Raw genomic sequence first — 17,945 nt, 5'->3', positions numbered from 1 at the left:
TAACATTTATACATAGACTAGATTAGCTAGCTAGAATACAGTCGGACCTCTATTAAGCGGCCACCCTCCATTAAGCGGCCACTTTCCAAAGTCCCGAATTATTATTTTGTCAGTAAAGTGCTGTATTCGATACCTCTATTCAACGGCCAACCTCTATTAAGCGGCCAGTTTTCAAAGTCCCCAGGGTGGCCGCTTAATAGAGGTCCGACTGTAGCTTATTAGTTATTTTCTACGTGGCATTATACCTTGCATAAGTAGCGTTTACATTAATTTCTTCTGTATTCCAGTGTGGTATAAAAATAAAATTTGTTGTTGTTGTTGTTTAAAAACAAATGGAGTACGCTGGACTGAGACATCAGTTCTTAAAAAAATTAAAACGTGAAGTTACCCTTGACAATAATTAATCCCAGTTCACCTTTAATTATTGCCCTGTTTTTATAATTTATTTGTTCTTATATATATCCTTTTTTTATTTCTGTATTACTCTACAACCTAGAATCTTTTTGAAGATCTCTAAACAGTAAGATAGCCTTCCTGGCTAAAACCTTACCATTATAACAGACATTATAACAAACCCCAGGGATAAATCCAACCGGAAACGGAAGGAAGCACATGAAAACGCATGCGCGAGCAAGTCAGGATCGTTTGAAAAAGTGGTCCAAGTTGAAGGCAATCACAGTAAAACTAAACTAGTAACAATCAAAGATTTGGGAGTGCGTTCGATGATCTCGATCCCAGGCTCTCTCTCCTTTGCCAAGTAGGTGATGGTGTCATCCGCCCCTGCAAAATCTGCGGGGGATGCAATATACGCGTCCCAAGATCCATTTATTCGTTTGATCGGTTGATTGTCCCATACAGTCTCGACTCCAAACGTAATAAAAAATGCGTTTTTTCTACGTCGAACGCAATAAACCTTTCTTAATTTCTTCTTTCACGCTGGTAGGTAAACATTGAAAATAAAAACGCAATCACACATAGAAGAGAAAATCCACAGACGAAAAACTCACACTGATTTCCCGACAAGTGCTACTGGAAAAAGCCATGGAAGTTTGCTGGGGTAATTCATTGAACCACAGCTCGCCCCAGCTCCTTGAATTCTTTCGCATCCAGTACCAGCAGAGAGGTGGTCTGGTCATTAACGTTGATGACGCACGACAACACAACACCGTCATCTTCTTCTTTTCCATCAGGAGCTTTAACAAACACGGGCTCTGAAACAAACCCGCCTGACTCCTCCCATGTAACAAACTCTTTAGTCTCCACATTCAACTTGACCAGTTTGTCAAGTAATGCTTGCTCGGAGTTCCCCGTGCCATATGCAAACCTGCCAAAGATACAAGGACATACGTACGTGATATGGACCGGTCACGAACATATACAATTGACTTATTTCATTTTAAACATCTATAATTGTTCCATGATTTGATTATTTCTGACAGATGCGTGGTTATCCCCAATTTCCTTTTTAGATTACAACAGCCCTTACTAAGATCTGCTTTTCCCGCATAGTCATAAACTTCGCGAAAATACTTCTGTATTAGGAGGCAGCGTCCTTACTGTTTCCAGAGCCTATAGTGAATTCATATGCGAAATCTCGTCATTTGGTCCAAGTTGGGTTTCTTAGAGCTTACATTTAGCGATCACGGACGTATCCTAAATTACTTCACTTTAATAAAACTTCGTCGTTACCCTCTGCAAAAGAATATGTTGTTCCTCTAAATAAGCATTGCTGGCTTTGGGGTTGACTGAGAGTGGTTATTGTATTGAAGTAAGTGTGAAGTTCACTGGTTTCTTAGGTCCAGGGTCACCTTCCCAGCCGAGTCAACTTCAGCGAGCGTTTCAGTATGAGAAAAAAGTTGACCCCTTTGCCCGAGCCAACAGCGCTCGCACATCATGAAACTGATTGTCTCGCCTTGACGGAGTTGACCCGGGGCGAGCCAAAGTGTTTGTATGGAGAAAAGTTGGCCCAGGCCGGGCCAATTTTTTGTTTCTCATGCAAACGGTTCGCCAAGTTTTGTAAGGAAATGTGGGAAAAGTTGGCTCGCCCAGGGTAGCTCGGGAAGGCGAGTGACCCTTCTACCCGGGACAACTTTTCTCCATATAAACGGGGCCTTAGTCTGTTCCTCAAATTGTTAACAAGTTTGTACATTCTTCTGAAAATATTTCCACATACCTGTACGGTTTGCCATTGTTCTCTTCGTAGTTGATTCTCGGTAAATTCATCCCCAGGTACAGCAAAGTGTAATCTCGCCCGTCCCCTCCCTTGTGGAGGCCTTTCTCCTCGTTCACACCGCCCAGTTCTCCAAGCGGAAGCTCATAACGGCGCACTTCCGAAAGATCAAACTTCTTCTGGCCTGGTTGCACAGGGGAGCGCAAGTTTCCCAGGTATGCTTGACGTATCACTGAGTCGTCATGGTAACAAAAAGCATCAAGATAAATCTTGCCATCTTTTTCAAAGGCGTTGATGTGGTGGAACACAAGGAATGGCTCCGCGGTGAAGACGCCTACACGGTCGCCTTGTTTTCTGTCGATGACATGGAATCTCGTTGGTTCATTCTCATTCCAACTGAGCCAATCTGCTGGGCTTGTTGCGAAGATTCTGTGAGCAAGAACTTTCCAGATATCTATTTTGAGGGGGCCCTCGGTAATAACAATAAAATTTTCTGTCAGGCCGAAGCTGTGGACATACCCAATGCCACCCGAAGGATGAATGGAAGAGAGCACTTTACCCCCCTCTAGAGGAGTTTCGCTTGGCTTCCCCGAGGAGGGTGGTATTTGGATGATTTTGTAAGTGGAGTTCAGACCATAAGAGACCGCGACATTGATCACTGAGCCATCTGGGGTGTGGTGTGGGTGTGCTGTTCCGGTGTTGAGTGTGACACTTCCTGAAGAGAAATAAAGAGAATTTAGCTGGACTAAGATTAATCTCTTAATATCCAAATATCGCCATGGGAATATACTCTTCAACAACTTCAAGTAATTATTAAAATTTTCGTTCACAGACAAACATTGATCATCCAATGTTTAAATTAATAAAGAAAGGCCTTACTGATAAATGGTTGTTTTTTTAAGAAGGTCTCTACTCTTCCTTTAAAATTTGATGGTATATTTTTACTGAATAACCAAACTCATAGCTCTGATAACACCAGGCCTGCCTTTTCCGAGGTCAGTAGTTCTTCATCCGGTCCTTTCTGCTTTCAAAAGAAAGTCAAAAGAATTCCTTTTTACAATTGTTGATCTTTAACAGTTAGTTATCTTTGACTTTCCTTTTCTCTCTCTCTCTCTCTCTCTCTTTTTTTTTTTTTTTTTTTTTCATCCCTCATTTTAACTACTGCTCAGAGACATGGCATTTCAGCAACAAAAGTGCCATTGCTAAGCTAGAAAAAGTTAATGAGCGTGCCCTCCGTTTTGTCTTTAACAAAAAACAAAGGCCCTACTCTGAACTACTCAACAAAATAGGTTTACCATCACTTGAGAATCAACGCCTCGCAAAAATAGTTTGCACAGTTTTCAATGCAATCAATAATGAACATGCACCAAAATGCATAAAAGAACTGATCGGTCTTAGAAATAATAAATGCAATCTAAGAGGAAGTGACATTTTAAAGCGACCAAAGGCCAGCACTACAACTTATGGCCTTAAATCGTGGACGTTTACGGCACCAAAACTCAGGAACTCATTACCTGACTCAAGCATAACAGTTCAAACTTACAAGGCTTTTAAAAACAGTATCAGAACACTAGATCTGGCAGGTCTACTATGATCGAGTGAGCTTTTCACACAATGCGAATTATTGTAGTTTTTTATATCCATTTATTTCTTTATTGTAATTTTTGTTTTACGTATGATGATTAATTTGTATTAGAAATTTAAACTTAACCTAGTATGCCATTTGATGTTTTTTAATATGTGTTAGTTATTTTAATCATTTAGTGTGAAATATCTGTAAACTAGCTGGTGAGACTAGCTTGCTGGTCTCACAAAAGCTAAGCGTATTTTCACAATAAACTGCTATTATATCATATCATATCATATCATATCATATCATATCATATCATATCATATCATATCATATCATATCATATCATATCATGTCATGTCATGTCATGTCATGTCATGTCATGTCATATCATATCATATCATATCATATCATATCATAACATACCTCAGTCACCGGCTATCGCGTAACGCGCAATCTGATTGGCTACACAGGTGCCGTCTATCGACCGACAGACGGCAGTTTGTCAGGGCGCGCGCGATTTAGCATGCATCATTGCACAAATATATCAAAATTTATGAAATAAAAAGATTTTTTGCTTCATAGATCGATCACTGAGGTATGCTAAAACAATTAGACGGCTCGCTCTACGTTTCTATCGCCTTTGATAGTTGGCTCGGGGCTTCGCCCCTCGCCAACTATCAGCCGATAGAAACCTCGAGCTCGCCGTCTAATTGTTAAATATCCCTCCTTTTCCTTCTTGGTTGACCCACATTTGTAGTAGGACATCCAATCATGAATCTCGAAAAGAAACATAATTTTTCATGGCCTGGTGGTTTCTTCACTTAGGTTTCCTCACCAATTCACCTTTCTTTAGTTTGAAAGTACGGCAAAATAAAAGAAAGTGCAAAATGAAAAACAAATTTTTACAGTCATTTTTGTCTGGTTACCTGGAAACTCTTTTGAAATATCCACGCTCTTTAAAGTGTTTAGCGTCTTGCGGTCGATTTCAAATATGATGTTGGATTCAGTGGCTGCATACGTTTTATTCTTTATCATGAACACATTAACATTCGTGTTATCCGTGGGAACTTCTTTTCCGAAATAACGCCAGAAGAAACGAGCAAAGATGTCCTGGCAGGGATCTGGAGGAATAAAGGTGCCGAATTCCAAATGATTTGACTTTCCGTGCTTCAAGGAATCTGCATAACATTGGCTTCGCACGAATCTGTTACTGTAAGTCACGTGACCATCTTGTATGTGGAAGCGGTGCAGGAGAGCCTGTCCATCAAACCAGTGATTGTAGGAGGTATTGTCATACTCAAATTTACCAGGCCCATCCCTAATCAAGGTCCCGTTCAGCTAACAGGGGAGGTTACTGGGAACCATTGGTACAGGGTACAGGGAATGTTGGATTTAGTGAAGCGAAAATATTCAGAATATTCTGGCTAATAAAACTGCTCCGTTCGTCGTCAACCCCCCCCCCCCCCACCTCCCCTCCGCCCGTTGCCAATAATTTTTAAACTGTTTATATGCACATTGAGTGACGCACGTCAAGTGCGCGCATGCTTTTATGTGAACTTTCCAAACGTTCTCTCCAATACAAATTTTCCTTTAGATTTTTTGTCAGTCAGTCGTCGCTCCTAAATTCCTCGCGTTAAACTGACTTCATAAGCGAATGTTGACTTGTTGGAAGTATAGCCCACTGCCCGCCAGCTAGCCCACTGGTCCAAGCTCTCTGATTTATATAAAGTTAGACTAGCCACCCTTATATTTAAGATAAATTCTCAGTTAGCACCACCATGTATGGAATTCATAACAAAGAGTCGCTCAACCACACATAATCTAACAAATACGAATAATTTAGCCATTACTTTCGTGCTCTATCGCGTACCGAAGTGCCGTCATCTGGAATCTACTCTCACCGCTTGCAAATGGCACAGAATCAAAGCCTTCACGAAGAAGGCTTGGCAATCATCAGCTAGATCTTAGAGAACTGAACTTTTCAGCCGAGTCGCCTTCCGCCGTGTAACATATGGACACAGATTTTGTATACTTATGATTAGATTTTGTATTTATCCGTGAGATATAGATCAAGTTGTAGAGAGAGGGTCAGGAAATTTTGAGTTTTGAAATTTTTTTAGTTTTGTATTTTTATCTTTTTCTTTTTGGCACGGCCCAACACTCACCCCCGTTTTTTTATGTTTTGTTATGTTATAGGAGAAGAGGAACAATGTCCTGTTTATCTCGCTGTGCTGTTACCGTACTGTTGCCGCAGTTTAGTTGTGAATTGAATTTGCGATTTTGAGCAGGAGGCGAAGTTTTGAGATTTGAAGATGCTCGGGTTTTTATAATGAGGCAACTTATTTTGCAATACCCAGACAGCCGAGTATACAATTTGTTTAAACCCGCTTAAACTACCACATTTATTGGAAACGAAAATAATAAGATTCATGATTTAAAAGATATCAAAAGTGTGATTTTCTAAATTTGGTCCATTTGTTAGACATGCATCGCAAAAAAAGTCGTAAAAAGGCGAACTCAGACGAAATCTATTTGGCTTTCTTCACGCACTTTCCTCACTCATGACCTGGGTCTTTCAATTCCGGAATTGGAGGAATTTCTGAAGGGCTTAAAATAATGCAATTGATCGGAGTAATACCTCCTCGGAGATCTGGAAAAAAGCCAAATAGCAAAAGAGAGGTCACAGAGCGTTAGGAACGAATAGGGTCGTTCACTGAAACACGTTTCTAGTGAACAGCGAAGATCTCAACTGGAATCGCTCCCTGGTTTTCACAGGTTTAATTATGGAGCAATCAAAGTCGCGACCGGTCTCCAATACGGTGATGTTTTCATCGATATTTGTCTCCGTTGCTGTTTGTTTCGTGGCACTGATTCATGTCGAGATCGAACTTCACGCTCATCGGAAAATGCTTCAAGCCTTGAATCAACAAAAACAAGAAAATGTCGAGCCACGAAACACTGTGCATGACGAGACGATTGCGGACTCTTTGTTGAAGCAGTTTTTGCGAGGTGACTCGGAAAATGGTGAGTATTCAGTTGCAATTAAGAAGATCAATATCACGATTTCGCTTGAAAGGGAGGATTGAAGGGGACTGATCACTGTCATCTGATCAGGTTGTTTTTCTTGGCATACGTTTCAATACCCTTTTCAGAATTATAAACCAAGCTGTCAAAAAATGGTTAGTGCGCAAGTGCAAGACTCTGGCTGAACCCGATAATACTCAAGAATTACTGGGAGTTTCAACTCCTTATAAATCGTGTAGAAAAATGAAATAACGGGACACTTACAGAGCGATTGCCGATGATGTTTCTGTGATCGGTGTCTCGCTACTGCCATTTAATATCGTAATTGCTTTTATGCAATTGAAAACTTGACTCTTGAGGGCAAATATTTTATTTCATCAGTCGCGGTATATCCCATCATTGACTGCTAAAAATACAAACCAAAATGAACGCCTCTCACTGCACGTGCGTGGCGCTTAGTGGACCCCTGTAGAAATACCTTTCGCTTTTTCTTGCGTTCGGTTCATCCAGCTAGATCACGTTTTTTTGCGCTTATCGTGAAAACTTCAAGGAACACTATTTGGTTTCAAGAAGATCTTGGCTTGTACCTACAAATTCAAACGTTTCCTTAAATGCTACAAAGGAAGTTCTTGAGTATCACTGTTACAGCTGCTTGCGAGCCAAATATACTTCCTTGTAAACTGTTATCTACACCCGTGTCGTAGGTGAGATTATAAGAGGTCCCCAGTATCAATTTTTAGAAAGCATTGCAATGTAAAAATTACAAAAAACATCTATTTTTACTTTAATATAACAAAATGCCACAATGTCTTTACTGGTTCAATCAACCCTATTGTAGTTTCAATTTAGCGTTTCAGGCCCAAGCTAAATAACCAGCCTGTCATGCCTTGATGTATAAATAACTGCTTTTCTCATTCACAGATATACAGATTCGTCACAAACGCTATCTGGGGAATGATAAGAAGGAAAAAAACACCAGTGAAAACACCATTCGAGACGCTATCAAGAAGGAAGTTCAAATTGTTCTTAGCAGCCTGGCCTGTATGGTGTACTGCCCGAAAAGTATCAAGGGAAAACGAGGCAGGCCTGGTCCCCCAGGCAAACATGGTCCACCCGGGCCTCAGGGACCACAGGGACCAAGAGGTGCTCAAGGAGACCAAGGACCTCCTGGACCTAAAGGTGACCAAGGCCCTCAGGGACCCAAGGGCGATCCTGGTGAATCTATCTCAGCCCCCTCTATTGTGTCACCTCCGGTGTCCATGGTGGTAAACGAGACCGGTGCAGCCTCGTTTCAATGCCACGTTAAAGGAAACCCAGAACCTCAAATCACTTGGATGAAACAGAATTCCACTGTCATCGCAGACAAACGAGTTGTGCAGTCACCTGGTAGCTTGTTGATGACTGATGTGACGTCACAAGATGATGGAGTGTACACATGTGAAGCAAAAAATATATTTGGAATTGTGACAGCATCGGCCACATTGACTGTTCAAGGTGAATAACAGTGCATATTCTACTTTTTTAGACAGGTACTATCGTGCATCAGAAAAAAGCATTGTGTGGATTTAGTTGTAGCCTATCAGTAACTGTCGCTTCCCCCCCCCCCCTACCCCCCGCAGAACAGCTGTTGATTTTGAGCAATGAAAAGCAATAGGTGCTTGCGTGGGCCAAATGCAACCACTTATGCATGCGTGTGCTGCAAATAAGTCAACTATCCAATTTTTAGCAGATTCGCCTTTACATACCCTTTTGCGACCATCTTGTATGTAATGACAAATAATTATGATGATAATGATAATAGTGATAATGACGATGATGATGATAATTAATACTAATAACGATATTGGTGATGATGACGATGACGACGACGACGATGATGATGATGATGATGACGTGCAAATTTATGTTGAAAAATTACTACTCAAAACCGTGACCTTCCGAATTCCGGTAGAATACACTGAACACTGAGCTGCAGCTAAAACATTTGTGGCGAACAAGGCCATTTGACTTTGAGTTCATCTGAGACCAACGTACAAACTGCTAGATCAAAGAGGGCGCGTGAAACTCGGACGAGCACGGAGGACTTTCCTGAGTAACAGACCAACGCGTTCCTACTTAGAGACAATTTAACTTGGTGTCAATATTTTAATTGCAGTTGGCGCAGTGATCATTCAAAAGCCTTCGTCTGTCATCGTTGAACAAGGTTAAAACGTGAGCCTGCAGTGCAAAGCTACTGGTCAGCCAATTCCAAAGATCACGTGGCGAAAAGCATTAGGTGACGTGCCAAAAGCAAGAGCTGCAGTAATCAATGGGAAGCTTACCTTATGGAATGTAACCAAAGCAGACAGCGGGACGTACGCATGCTCAGCTAAGAATCTCCTTGGACAGGACTCCGCCGTCGCCATAGTAATGGTCACTGACAGACTCAAATATATCATTACCCCTCCCCTGAAAGTTGTTGCGGAAGAGTATAACAATGTGATGCTGAATTGTACAGTTCTGGGTGCAGAAGAGATTGTTTGGAAAAGAGCCGGTAAAATCCTCCCTCTAAATCATGTTCTTTATCCAAATGGAACTTTGCATTTAAAGAATGTTTCCCAAGACGATGCCGGGTCTTATACATGCGTTGCCAAAAACTTTCAGCGTTCCATTGAAGCAACAACTGTTCTTGAAGTGCTCAAGAAAGAAGGTAATTGTATGATACTGTAGGCGACATAACTTGCTTCGGTGTGCTCTAGGGTGGAAAAGGGGTGTCGTAATAATGACGTGGCCGGGTCATCACTCACCAGTGTGTCAGAGAAACAAGAGCAGTTTATTGCAATTTGAAGAGAACGTTCAAATTAGGGGGGTGAGGGACTGTGTTGGAATTTCAGTCCCCTCATTACAAACAGGTTTTCCCTTAATATGGCATCGTTTGTGATCAAGTCTCGTATACAATCCACTTTTGACCAATTACAGTGCTGTATGCCTTATTCTCACTACTTTTTCTTTCCCTCTTTTTATCTCTTTTGGTTTTGTCGTTGTTGTTGTAGTTTTTTGCTTGTTTGTTGTTTGTTTTTTTTTTACTTTATTTTTGTTTTTAATACAGTCAAACCAGTTTATATCAGCTAGTGACACGTATGTCTGAATTGTAAGACTATTTTGTCGGACAGGTGTTACTACGGATGGATGGATTGTTTGTTTTAATTTAAAATCATATTGCAGCCTAAGGGCTACTATGCGGGGGTCTGTTTCTCGAAATTACGCCATTTCAATTTCAGTACAATTCCCACAGAGTGATTATCCTCACCATTCCCTCCCTGGTAACGCCCACTAGACAGGCAAGAATACAAAACATTTTCAGTTGTTTCATCAGACCAACACTTTAGGACAAAATGTACAATGAAAGTGGTTTCTCGCTGATATACCCATAAAATTGCCGTTAAACTGCGACTAAAGACATTTCAATTCGAGCTAAACTCCGTGCGTGAGTTAGTGATAATATTTAGTTCCTCGCGAAGCGAGGTTAATAAATTTGTCGGCCCGAGCCGGCCCGAGCCGGCCCGAGCGGAGCTAAGCCACGCGAATTCGAGCGAAAAATATATTTATATATATATATATTTTTTTGAAGGTGTCCGCACTTGAATGACGTCAGACTGTCTGGCGTCGTCTGAAAAAAATTTGCATACATCGGAAAAAATATGCGTGCATGATCAAATTTCCACTGCAATGTTCATCAATATTCACTGGATACAGAACTATCTCTCCAGAATATTTTCCCTTTCTTTCAGAAATGTTTTTTTGTGAAAGATTGAATTGAAGAAATTACACGTTTTGTGGCCGCGGTAAAATAATTTTCCGTAGGAAATAAATTCATCGAACACGACAGCGCTGCACACCTGTTGTACATTACGTCGCGTCAGAAATAGATTTTCAACCGCAGAATGACGTCAGACTGTCTGGCGTCGTGTGGAGCAAAATTTGCATACATCGGAAAAAATATGCGTGCATGATCAAATTTCAACTGCAATGTTCATCAATATTCACTGGATACAGAACTATCTCTCCAGAATATTTTCCCTTTCTTTTACAAATCTTTTTTGTGAAAGATTGCATTGAAGAAATTACACGTTTGTGGCCGCGCTAAAATTATTTTCCGTGGGAAATAAATTCATCGAACACGACAGCGCTGCACGCCCGTTGTACAGTACGTCGCGTCAGAAATAGATTTTCAACCGCAAACTAGCCTGTGGAAACTACGAAAAGACCATGCTCATAAAAAAAATGCTATGCCCCTTTTAATCTCCTCATTTGATGCTACAGTACGAGTAAAGAGGGTTTTCCACCCAGCTCCAGCTTCGCGAGGTTTTGCGAGTCACGTATTTCTAGTTATTTCAGCCAAATTTTTTGAATACGTTTTCTTTCTTTTTCTAGCCCTGTGGTTGGAGTACTCACCCCAATGGTGTGGTTTTAGCAATCGGCGACTCATCAAAATAGGCGTTACTTTACAGGAATGCAAAGACCTCTGTGCGGATTGTAATGCCATTGAGTACTGGTCTGGAGGAGCATTGTATTGCCACGAGTGCCTCGATCACACGAAGCGAAGGCCATAAACTGATACTCGTGGTAGCGGATATCCACCGCACGTGTTTATCAGGCTATCATAAATCACGTGATAAAGAGATATAAATGAAAGAATTTTCTCAGTATAGCTCATCATGATCTAATTGTAGCCGGCCATTTTTTGACGTGATTAAGGACCCAGCAAATGATGGTCAATAATACCATTTTTGATGGGACACTCGTTTCCATATCTCAAACTGACCTTGGACACCTTATGATGTTTACACAATAAGGCATTCCTTATCTTCATAGCACTGACATACACAAGAACAGAACTCCATATTTTTAGCAGAGAACTGAGCTCCAGTCTGGCAAGTAACACCATTTTAGGGTTAAGCAGCAATGTACAGTATTCAAGGTTAAGCGACTGATTTCAAAACGGTTAGCTTTCATTTATTATGATAGGTAGCTACTATACGACGTTAAAAATTACAATTCTCGTCAGCAAGTCCCATTGGTGTAATGGTTATGGATAGAAGAAATAAAACAAACGACTCGATCGGGTTCGAGGCGAATACTTTCCTGAAGTTTTCCTTTTTTTACTATAAAGTTTGAAATAAGTTTTACTAAAAGTAAATTTAAGTAAATGTCTCAGGTCAGTTTGAGATATACATATGGAAACAAGTGTTCACCATCCGCTGAGCACATCAGTACTTGGCCAGACATTTATTTATCTCGTGAATAGACTTTTTAATGTGATAGGCAGAGGCTTATAAGGGGTATGCAAGTTGTGCCATTTGTGACGTCGTCAATTTTTACAATGCAAGATGTTTTCGACGAGCAACTGGTACAGCAAAACAAAAGCCGGGGTTTATACATTTTCGAAATTCTTGGGACGGATGTTTTGGCATTAGGTTTTAAACTATTCGATATTTTAAACCGGCCGACAAATGACTTAAGCGGTTCAGATTTCGTCACGTGTATTGTGGATATTGTTTGATAATAATAATAATAATAATAATAATAATAATAATAATAATAATAATGGTTCATTAACAGATCCACTGGGTGGCTCTTTCCTGTTAAATTACATTAATTAAAATTTCAAAATAAACCAAATTAAGTTATTTACAAATTATACAGCAGAAGCAGGATTAACGGAAACCAATTACAGTAGAAGTAACTAATCGCTTAGAGTACTAGAACAGCCCTAAATGAATGAATCAAATCTAATAGGTCATTTCCGAGTTGCTGTGAACCTCATTATGAAAGCGAGGCTAACTGCAAGGTTTTTGTTGTGAAAATTAGTTTTCATTCATAGGCAAACAAAACTAATCTTCATATGAAAAGCTTTGCACTTAGCCTCGCTTTCATAATGAGGTTCACAGCAACTCGGAAATGGCCTATTCTCCAGATACATGGAAACACTAGTGCTCAGGTCCCAATACTCTCTCATAACTGAATACAACAACGATTCGCCTGTATATGTCTACGTACAGATGCGTAGTTGGCTGGTTTGTTGGTTTAAATAAAAATTTATATTACATTACTCTATTAAGGGTAACAAGGGGACTAATTGAAAGAAATACCTAAAGTTATGTACACAATTAATCAGCAGCGAAAATAAATCATGAGAAAATAATCACGCACGACTGAAAGGTATTCTAACCCTTATCTCCGGGATACAAGTGCATTGTTCTACCAATGGGCTTAGTCAGTACTCATGCGCGCATGCGTCTTGCCATGTATCATCCAGTGGGTTGTTGTTCTATTCTTGAAGACGTTCGTTGGATATCTCCAATTAAATTGTTCTCTTTCGTTTTCGCTCCATTTATTACGTTTGAAAACTAACAAATTAAGTCGGGAACAAAAATATAAACTCGGACAGATACAGTTTACTGTAGACATGACCTGTGTCTTTATTCCCGGAATTATTAGAATTCCTGTAGGTTAAAAATAAGGCGACTAATGGGGAAAAGACCTCCTCGGAGATTTTGGAAAAATGCCACTATTGAATAGCGGAAGAAAGGTCAGATAAGAGGACCAAGAAGCTGGACTGACAAGAGACGTCCACTGGACACAAAGCTGAACACAGCTTTTACCGAGCAGGGAAGATCTCAACTGGAAGCTTTCCCTGGTTTTTATAGTCTTAAGCTTTTATTATGGAGAAATCAAAGTCGCGACCCGTCTCCAACACAGTGATGTTTTCATCCATATTTTTCTCCGTTGCTGTTTGTTTCGTGGCACTGATTCACGTGGAGATCGAACTTCACGCTCATCGACAAATGCTTCAAGCCTTGAATCGACAAAGACAAGAAAAAGTCGAGCCACGAAACACTGTACATGACGAGACGATTGCGGATTCTTTGTTGAAGCGCTTCTTGCGAGGTGACTCGGAAAATGGTGAGTATTCAGTTGCAGTTTAGAATATCAACATTTCGCTTTTAACTCAAGGGAGGATTGCAGGGAGAATCACAGACATCTCATCAGGCTGTTTCTCTTACGTACGTTTCAATCTCCTTTACACGATATGGCTAAACAGTCCAAAAATACCTTAATGCGCAAGTGTAAGACTCCGGCTAAACCTGATAATATTCGAGAGTTTTTTTTTCTGAAGTACTGGGTTTTCCACTCCTTATAAATAGGGTATACAAATGAAATAACGCCACACTTAAAGAGCGGTTGCCGATAATTAATGTTTCTGTGATCGGTGTCTCGCTACTGCCATTTAATATCGTAATTGCCTTTGCAATTAAAAACTTGACTCTTGACAGCAAATAATGTCTTTCATGGGTTGCAGTTTATCCCATTACTGATTGCTAAAAATACAAATCAAACTAAACCCCTCTCACGTGCATTGCGGTTATTTGACCCCTCCATAAATACCTTTCATTTTCATTTATATCTTTTATAAAAAAAATCATCCCGCTAGACTACCGTTTGTGAAAATGTGAAAACCTCAAGGAACACTAACTGTTTGGTTTATTGAAGATGTTAGCTTGCAACTACAAATTCAAACGTTTCCTTGAATACTGTAAAGGAAGTTCTTGATTATCATCGTTCCAGTTGCTTGAGAAGCAAATATATTTCCTTGCAAACTATTGGATTTTAAGGGCTTCTCAGCTTCAATTTAGAAAGCATAGCAATTCAAAAATTACGTAACAAAATACCACATAGTTTTTACTGGTTTATTTAACACAATGTCAATTATAGCGCTAAGAACAACCATCTTCACTGATTTCATTGGCGTTTAAGGCCTACGCTTACAGACCAGACTGTCATGCTTTGATATAAATAAATCCTTCCCTCATAGGTATCCATATTCGTCACAAACGCCATCTGGGGAATGACAACAAGGAAAAAAACGTCAGTGACAACATCATTCGAGACGCTATCAAGAAGGAAGTTCAACTTGCTCTGAGTAGCCTGGCCTGCACGGCGCACTGCCCGAAAAGTATCAGGGGGAGACGAGGCAGGCCTGGTCCCCCAGGCAAACATGGTCCGCCAGGGCCTCAGGGACCACAGGGACCAAGAGGTGCTCAAGGAGATCAGGGACCTCCCGGACCTAGGGGTGACCATGGCCCTCAGGGACCGAAGGGCGATTCTGGTGAATCCATCTCAGCCCCTTCTATTGTGTCCCCTCCACTGCCTGTGGTGGTAAACCAGACTGGTGCAGCCTCATTTCAGTGCGAGGTCAAAGGAAACCCGAAACCTCAGGTCACGTGGCTGAAACAGAATTCCAGTCTCCTTGTGGATATGGATAAACGAATTGTACAATCAAGCGGTGGCCTTATGATTACAGACGTGACGTCACAAGATGGTGGAATGTACACTTGCGTTGCAAAAAATATCCTTGGGAAAAAGGCATCAACGGCCACATTAACTGTTCAAGGTAAATAGAGGAATTTAACAGATCTCAACTAAAAATTTACAGAAGCAGCTTTCTTAAGGCTTTTTGTGTAGAGGGAATTTTACGGCCTACTCAGTGAATTTTGTAATCCTGTGCGTCTTTTCGTTTGGAGAGATTTTATCTTAGATTTGCACGCGGGTGTTAAATGGGGTTTAGCCTGCTAAGGTTTAGGGAAACTTCAGGCCTGAGTCACCATAGCCTACGCTTAGCGGTACACACCCCATACTTTCCCCTCAGGGGATGGGTACGGCTACGTGTAGGCTAGAACCGCCAGTGACGTCTGCAGAGACCTCTGTCTTTCTGTCGATGACCAGTAGAGAAGGTGGCCCTGGGAATGAAATGACTCTGACAGATGATAGTCTTTGACATTCGCAGTCTGACCTTTTAGATCGGAGTTTAATCAAACTAAGCTCATCAGCAACTGCTGCTGATGGCTAAATTTTCCTATAAACGAGTACTGGGCACATAGTAAAATGCCGCAGGCCAAATGTTTTTGGTTGATAGCTAATAAAGTTACTTGAAGCGTCAGTTGAAGGCTAGACTTTCATCAATTTGGCTCTCTCGATATTTTTTTTTTCGAAGAGAAAATGTTATTTTAAGTCTTATATTAAGGGATAATAGGCCATTTAGTATTCTCCGTATGGAACTGGATCTAGATTACAATGGAGGTTCTTGTGGGGGAATATATTAAAAACCTTGTGCATGTGAAAAGCCCTTTGTCTAGGTTCCTCCAGTTAAAACTCAAGTCCAAGAAAGTTCCAATTCAATATGGAGGATACGAAAACAATCTTTTTTTTCATAGCTCTTCTTTGTTGACTTTTAGTTGGTGCCAAGATAACTCAAAAGCCTTCCTCGGTTATAGTTGAAGAGGGAGAAAACGTAAACCTGCAGTGCAAAGCTACTGGTCAGCCCAAACCAAAGGTCACGTGGCGAAAAGCGTTGAGCCACGTGCCGAAAGAGAAGACCACAGTCATTGAAGGGAATTTGATTATCCTTAATGTAACAAAGGCAGATGGCGGGACGTACGCATGCTCAGCTGAGAATCTTCTTGGACAGGACTCCGCAGTAGCACTACTGGCGGTGATTAACAGGCTCAAATTTACCCTCACCCCTCCCTTGAAAGATGCTGTATCAGAGTTTAGCAATCTGATGCTGAATTGTGAAGCACAGGGCTCACTTGTGACTGTCTGGAAAAGAGTCAGAAAAACTCTTTCACAAAATCATGTTGTTTTTTCAAACGGAACTTTGCTTCTTAGTAAAGTGGCCACAAGTGACGCTGGGTCTTACACGTGTGAGGCAAAGAATTATCGGCGAACAATTAAGGCAACTACTGTCGTTGAAGTATTCTCTGTGTCCTGCAGCAGCATAAAATCAGCCAACAGTGGCAGCTCTTCAGGTAATTATATGATTGACCCTGACGGCAAAGGAGGCGCGGCTCCCTTCCGTGTGTATTGTGACATGAGTGACAAAGGCGGAGCTGGCGTGACGGTCATCAGTCACGACAGTGAGAGTAGAACCCATCTTGCTAACATTCCTGGATGTGGTGTTAATCCAGGATGTTACCGTAAAGACGTGAGATACACTGGAGTTGGCACCGCCCAGCTAGCAGCACTCACTCGAATGTCACAGAACTGTGAACAGTTTATCAAGTTTGAGTGCACTTCGGACGTAGCCTTTGTTGAAGAGGCGGTTGCTTGGTGGGTGTCACGTGACGGAAGAAAAATGGACTACTGGGGAGGTGCTGCTGGATCTAGTAATATGTGCGCATGCGGAGTAACAAACTCTTGTTCCAATGGTCAGAAGTGTAACTGTCGTAACAGTGCCGGTGGTTGGAGGTCAGACAGCGGTCTGCTGACAGACAAGTCTGCTCTGCCTGTGACGCAAATCAGACTGGCAGATTTTAATAACTCAGGCGAAGAAGGTTATCACACATTAGGAAAGCTCAAATGTTATGGTTTGGCGTAGATGATGAAGCAACTCCGATAAGTTTCCACAGCACTAGTTCAATAACCTTTAAGAGAACACACTACTGAACAAACAATACAAACAATGCACTTAGCAGATGCATATGCTACAGCCTAAAACTCAGTAAGACTGGAATACTACTACTACGTTACGGACTAATAGCACATAAATTACCTCCTACCGTTCGCGTTTTACACTTTTCTGAGTTTTGTAAGCCTGCTGACGAAAAAAACGCTTTTTTATTATTTGAAACAGCCAAATTTGTCAACCATCACAAATTATGTCGACTTAAAATTACTGTTCTAAATCTAACACTTGAGAAAAGTTTTGATTTTTTTACTTTACGAGGAATCTGTTCTCTTATAAAGAAAGGAAGGTGATTCCGTTTATCCATTTTAAGCAAAATTTGCGGGCACGAAAACGGAGATTCATGAAATGAGAAGAGTGCAAAGGGCTTTATACGCTGGCACTGGCGCACGGTCAGCAAGGCGTGGCATAAGGGAAAATTGCAAGACTCGTACCAAAGATAATTACCTCAGTGTAGTGACTATGTCCATGAAGCGGTCTATTTTGGATTTTTTTATCCGGCTCAAGTCAAGATAGAACAAAGAAAGGATTTAGAAAATCTTTCCGAGCTGTCATTATATCTCATTGCGTTGTCTCGATCACCTGCATACCGAGGCTACAGGAGGGGAATCGACACGAGTTTAAATGTGGAGGCTAAGAAGTATACCCGGGAGAAATGTGGGGAAAAAAAAACG

At 41.0% G+C, this 17,945-nt stretch overlaps 2 protein-coding genes and 1 pseudogene across 3 annotated transcripts; 2 read left to right on the top strand and 1 right to left on the bottom strand.

Annotated features, from left to right (window-relative positions):
- Positions 1-40: 40 nt before the first annotated feature.
- Positions 41-5,092, bottom strand: LOC146478601 (carotenoid-cleaving dioxygenase, mitochondrial-like). The gene is made up of 3 exons (XM_085112191.1): positions 4,670-5,092; positions 2,174-2,885; positions 41-1,324 (listed from the first exon to the last, which is right to left on the bottom strand). The coding sequence occupies exons 1-3, from the start codon at positions 4,776-4,778 to the stop codon at positions 1,063-1,065; spliced, it is 1,083 nt and encodes a 360-aa protein (XP_084968317.1). The 5' UTR covers positions 4,779-5,092; the 3' UTR covers positions 41-1,062.
- A 1,350-nt stretch (positions 5,093-6,442) lies between these two features.
- LOC146478600 (roundabout homolog 3-like) lies at positions 6,443-11,413 on the top strand (annotated as a pseudogene). Its single transcript, XR_014865142.1, has 4 exons — positions 6,443-6,767; positions 7,689-8,261; positions 8,923-9,456; positions 11,181-11,413. The product of XR_014865142.1 is annotated as a roundabout homolog 3-like (transcript).
- Positions 11,414-12,266: 853 nt separating this feature from the next.
- On the top strand, positions 12,267-17,252 carry LOC146478599 (uncharacterized). The gene is made up of 3 exons (XM_085112183.1): positions 12,267-13,712; positions 14,623-15,201; positions 16,043-17,252. The coding sequence occupies exons 1-3, from the start codon at positions 13,472-13,474 to the stop codon at positions 17,182-17,184; spliced, it is 1,962 nt and encodes a 653-aa protein (XP_084968309.1). The 5' UTR covers positions 12,267-13,471; the 3' UTR covers positions 17,185-17,252.
- The last annotated feature ends 693 nt before the right edge of the window (positions 17,253-17,945 follow it).

The sequence above is a fragment of the Pavona decussata genome, unplaced genomic scaffold (assembly GCF_977016875.1).
Source record: "Pavona decussata unplaced genomic scaffold, jaPavDecu1.1 SCAFFOLD_64, whole genome shotgun sequence".
In the NCBI taxonomy this organism is placed as follows: domain Eukaryota; kingdom Metazoa; phylum Cnidaria; class Anthozoa; order Scleractinia; family Agariciidae; genus Pavona; species Pavona decussata.
The sequence above is the reverse complement of the archived record's forward strand: the minus strand, read 5'-3'. Positions and strand labels throughout refer to the sequence as shown.

Excerpts from the sequence above, each read along its gene's own strand:
- LOC146478599 (XM_085112183.1), top strand. The coding sequence starts at position 13,472 with ATGGAGAAATCAAAGTCGCGACCCGTCTCCAACACAGTGATGTTTTCA. Across the intron at positions 13,713-14,622 it reads GCGAGGTGACTCGGAAAATG|GTATCCATATTCGTCACAAA; the intron begins GTGAGTATTCAG and ends CTTCCCTCATAG. Across the intron at positions 15,202-16,042 it reads GGCCACATTAACTGTTCAAG|TTGGTGCCAAGATAACTCAA; the intron begins GTAAATAGAGGA and ends GTTGACTTTTAG.
- LOC146478601 (XM_085112191.1), bottom strand. The coding sequence starts at position 4,778 with ATGATAAAGAATAAAACGTATGCAGCCACTGAATCCAACATCATATTT. Across the intron at positions 2,886-4,669 it reads TATTTCAAAAGAGTTTCCAG|GAAGTGTCACACTCAACACC; the intron begins GTAACCAGACAA and ends ATTTCTCTTCAG. Across the intron at positions 1,325-2,173 it reads AACAATGGCAAACCGTACAG|GTTTGCATATGGCACGGGGA; the intron begins GTATGTGGAAAT and ends TATCTTTGGCAG.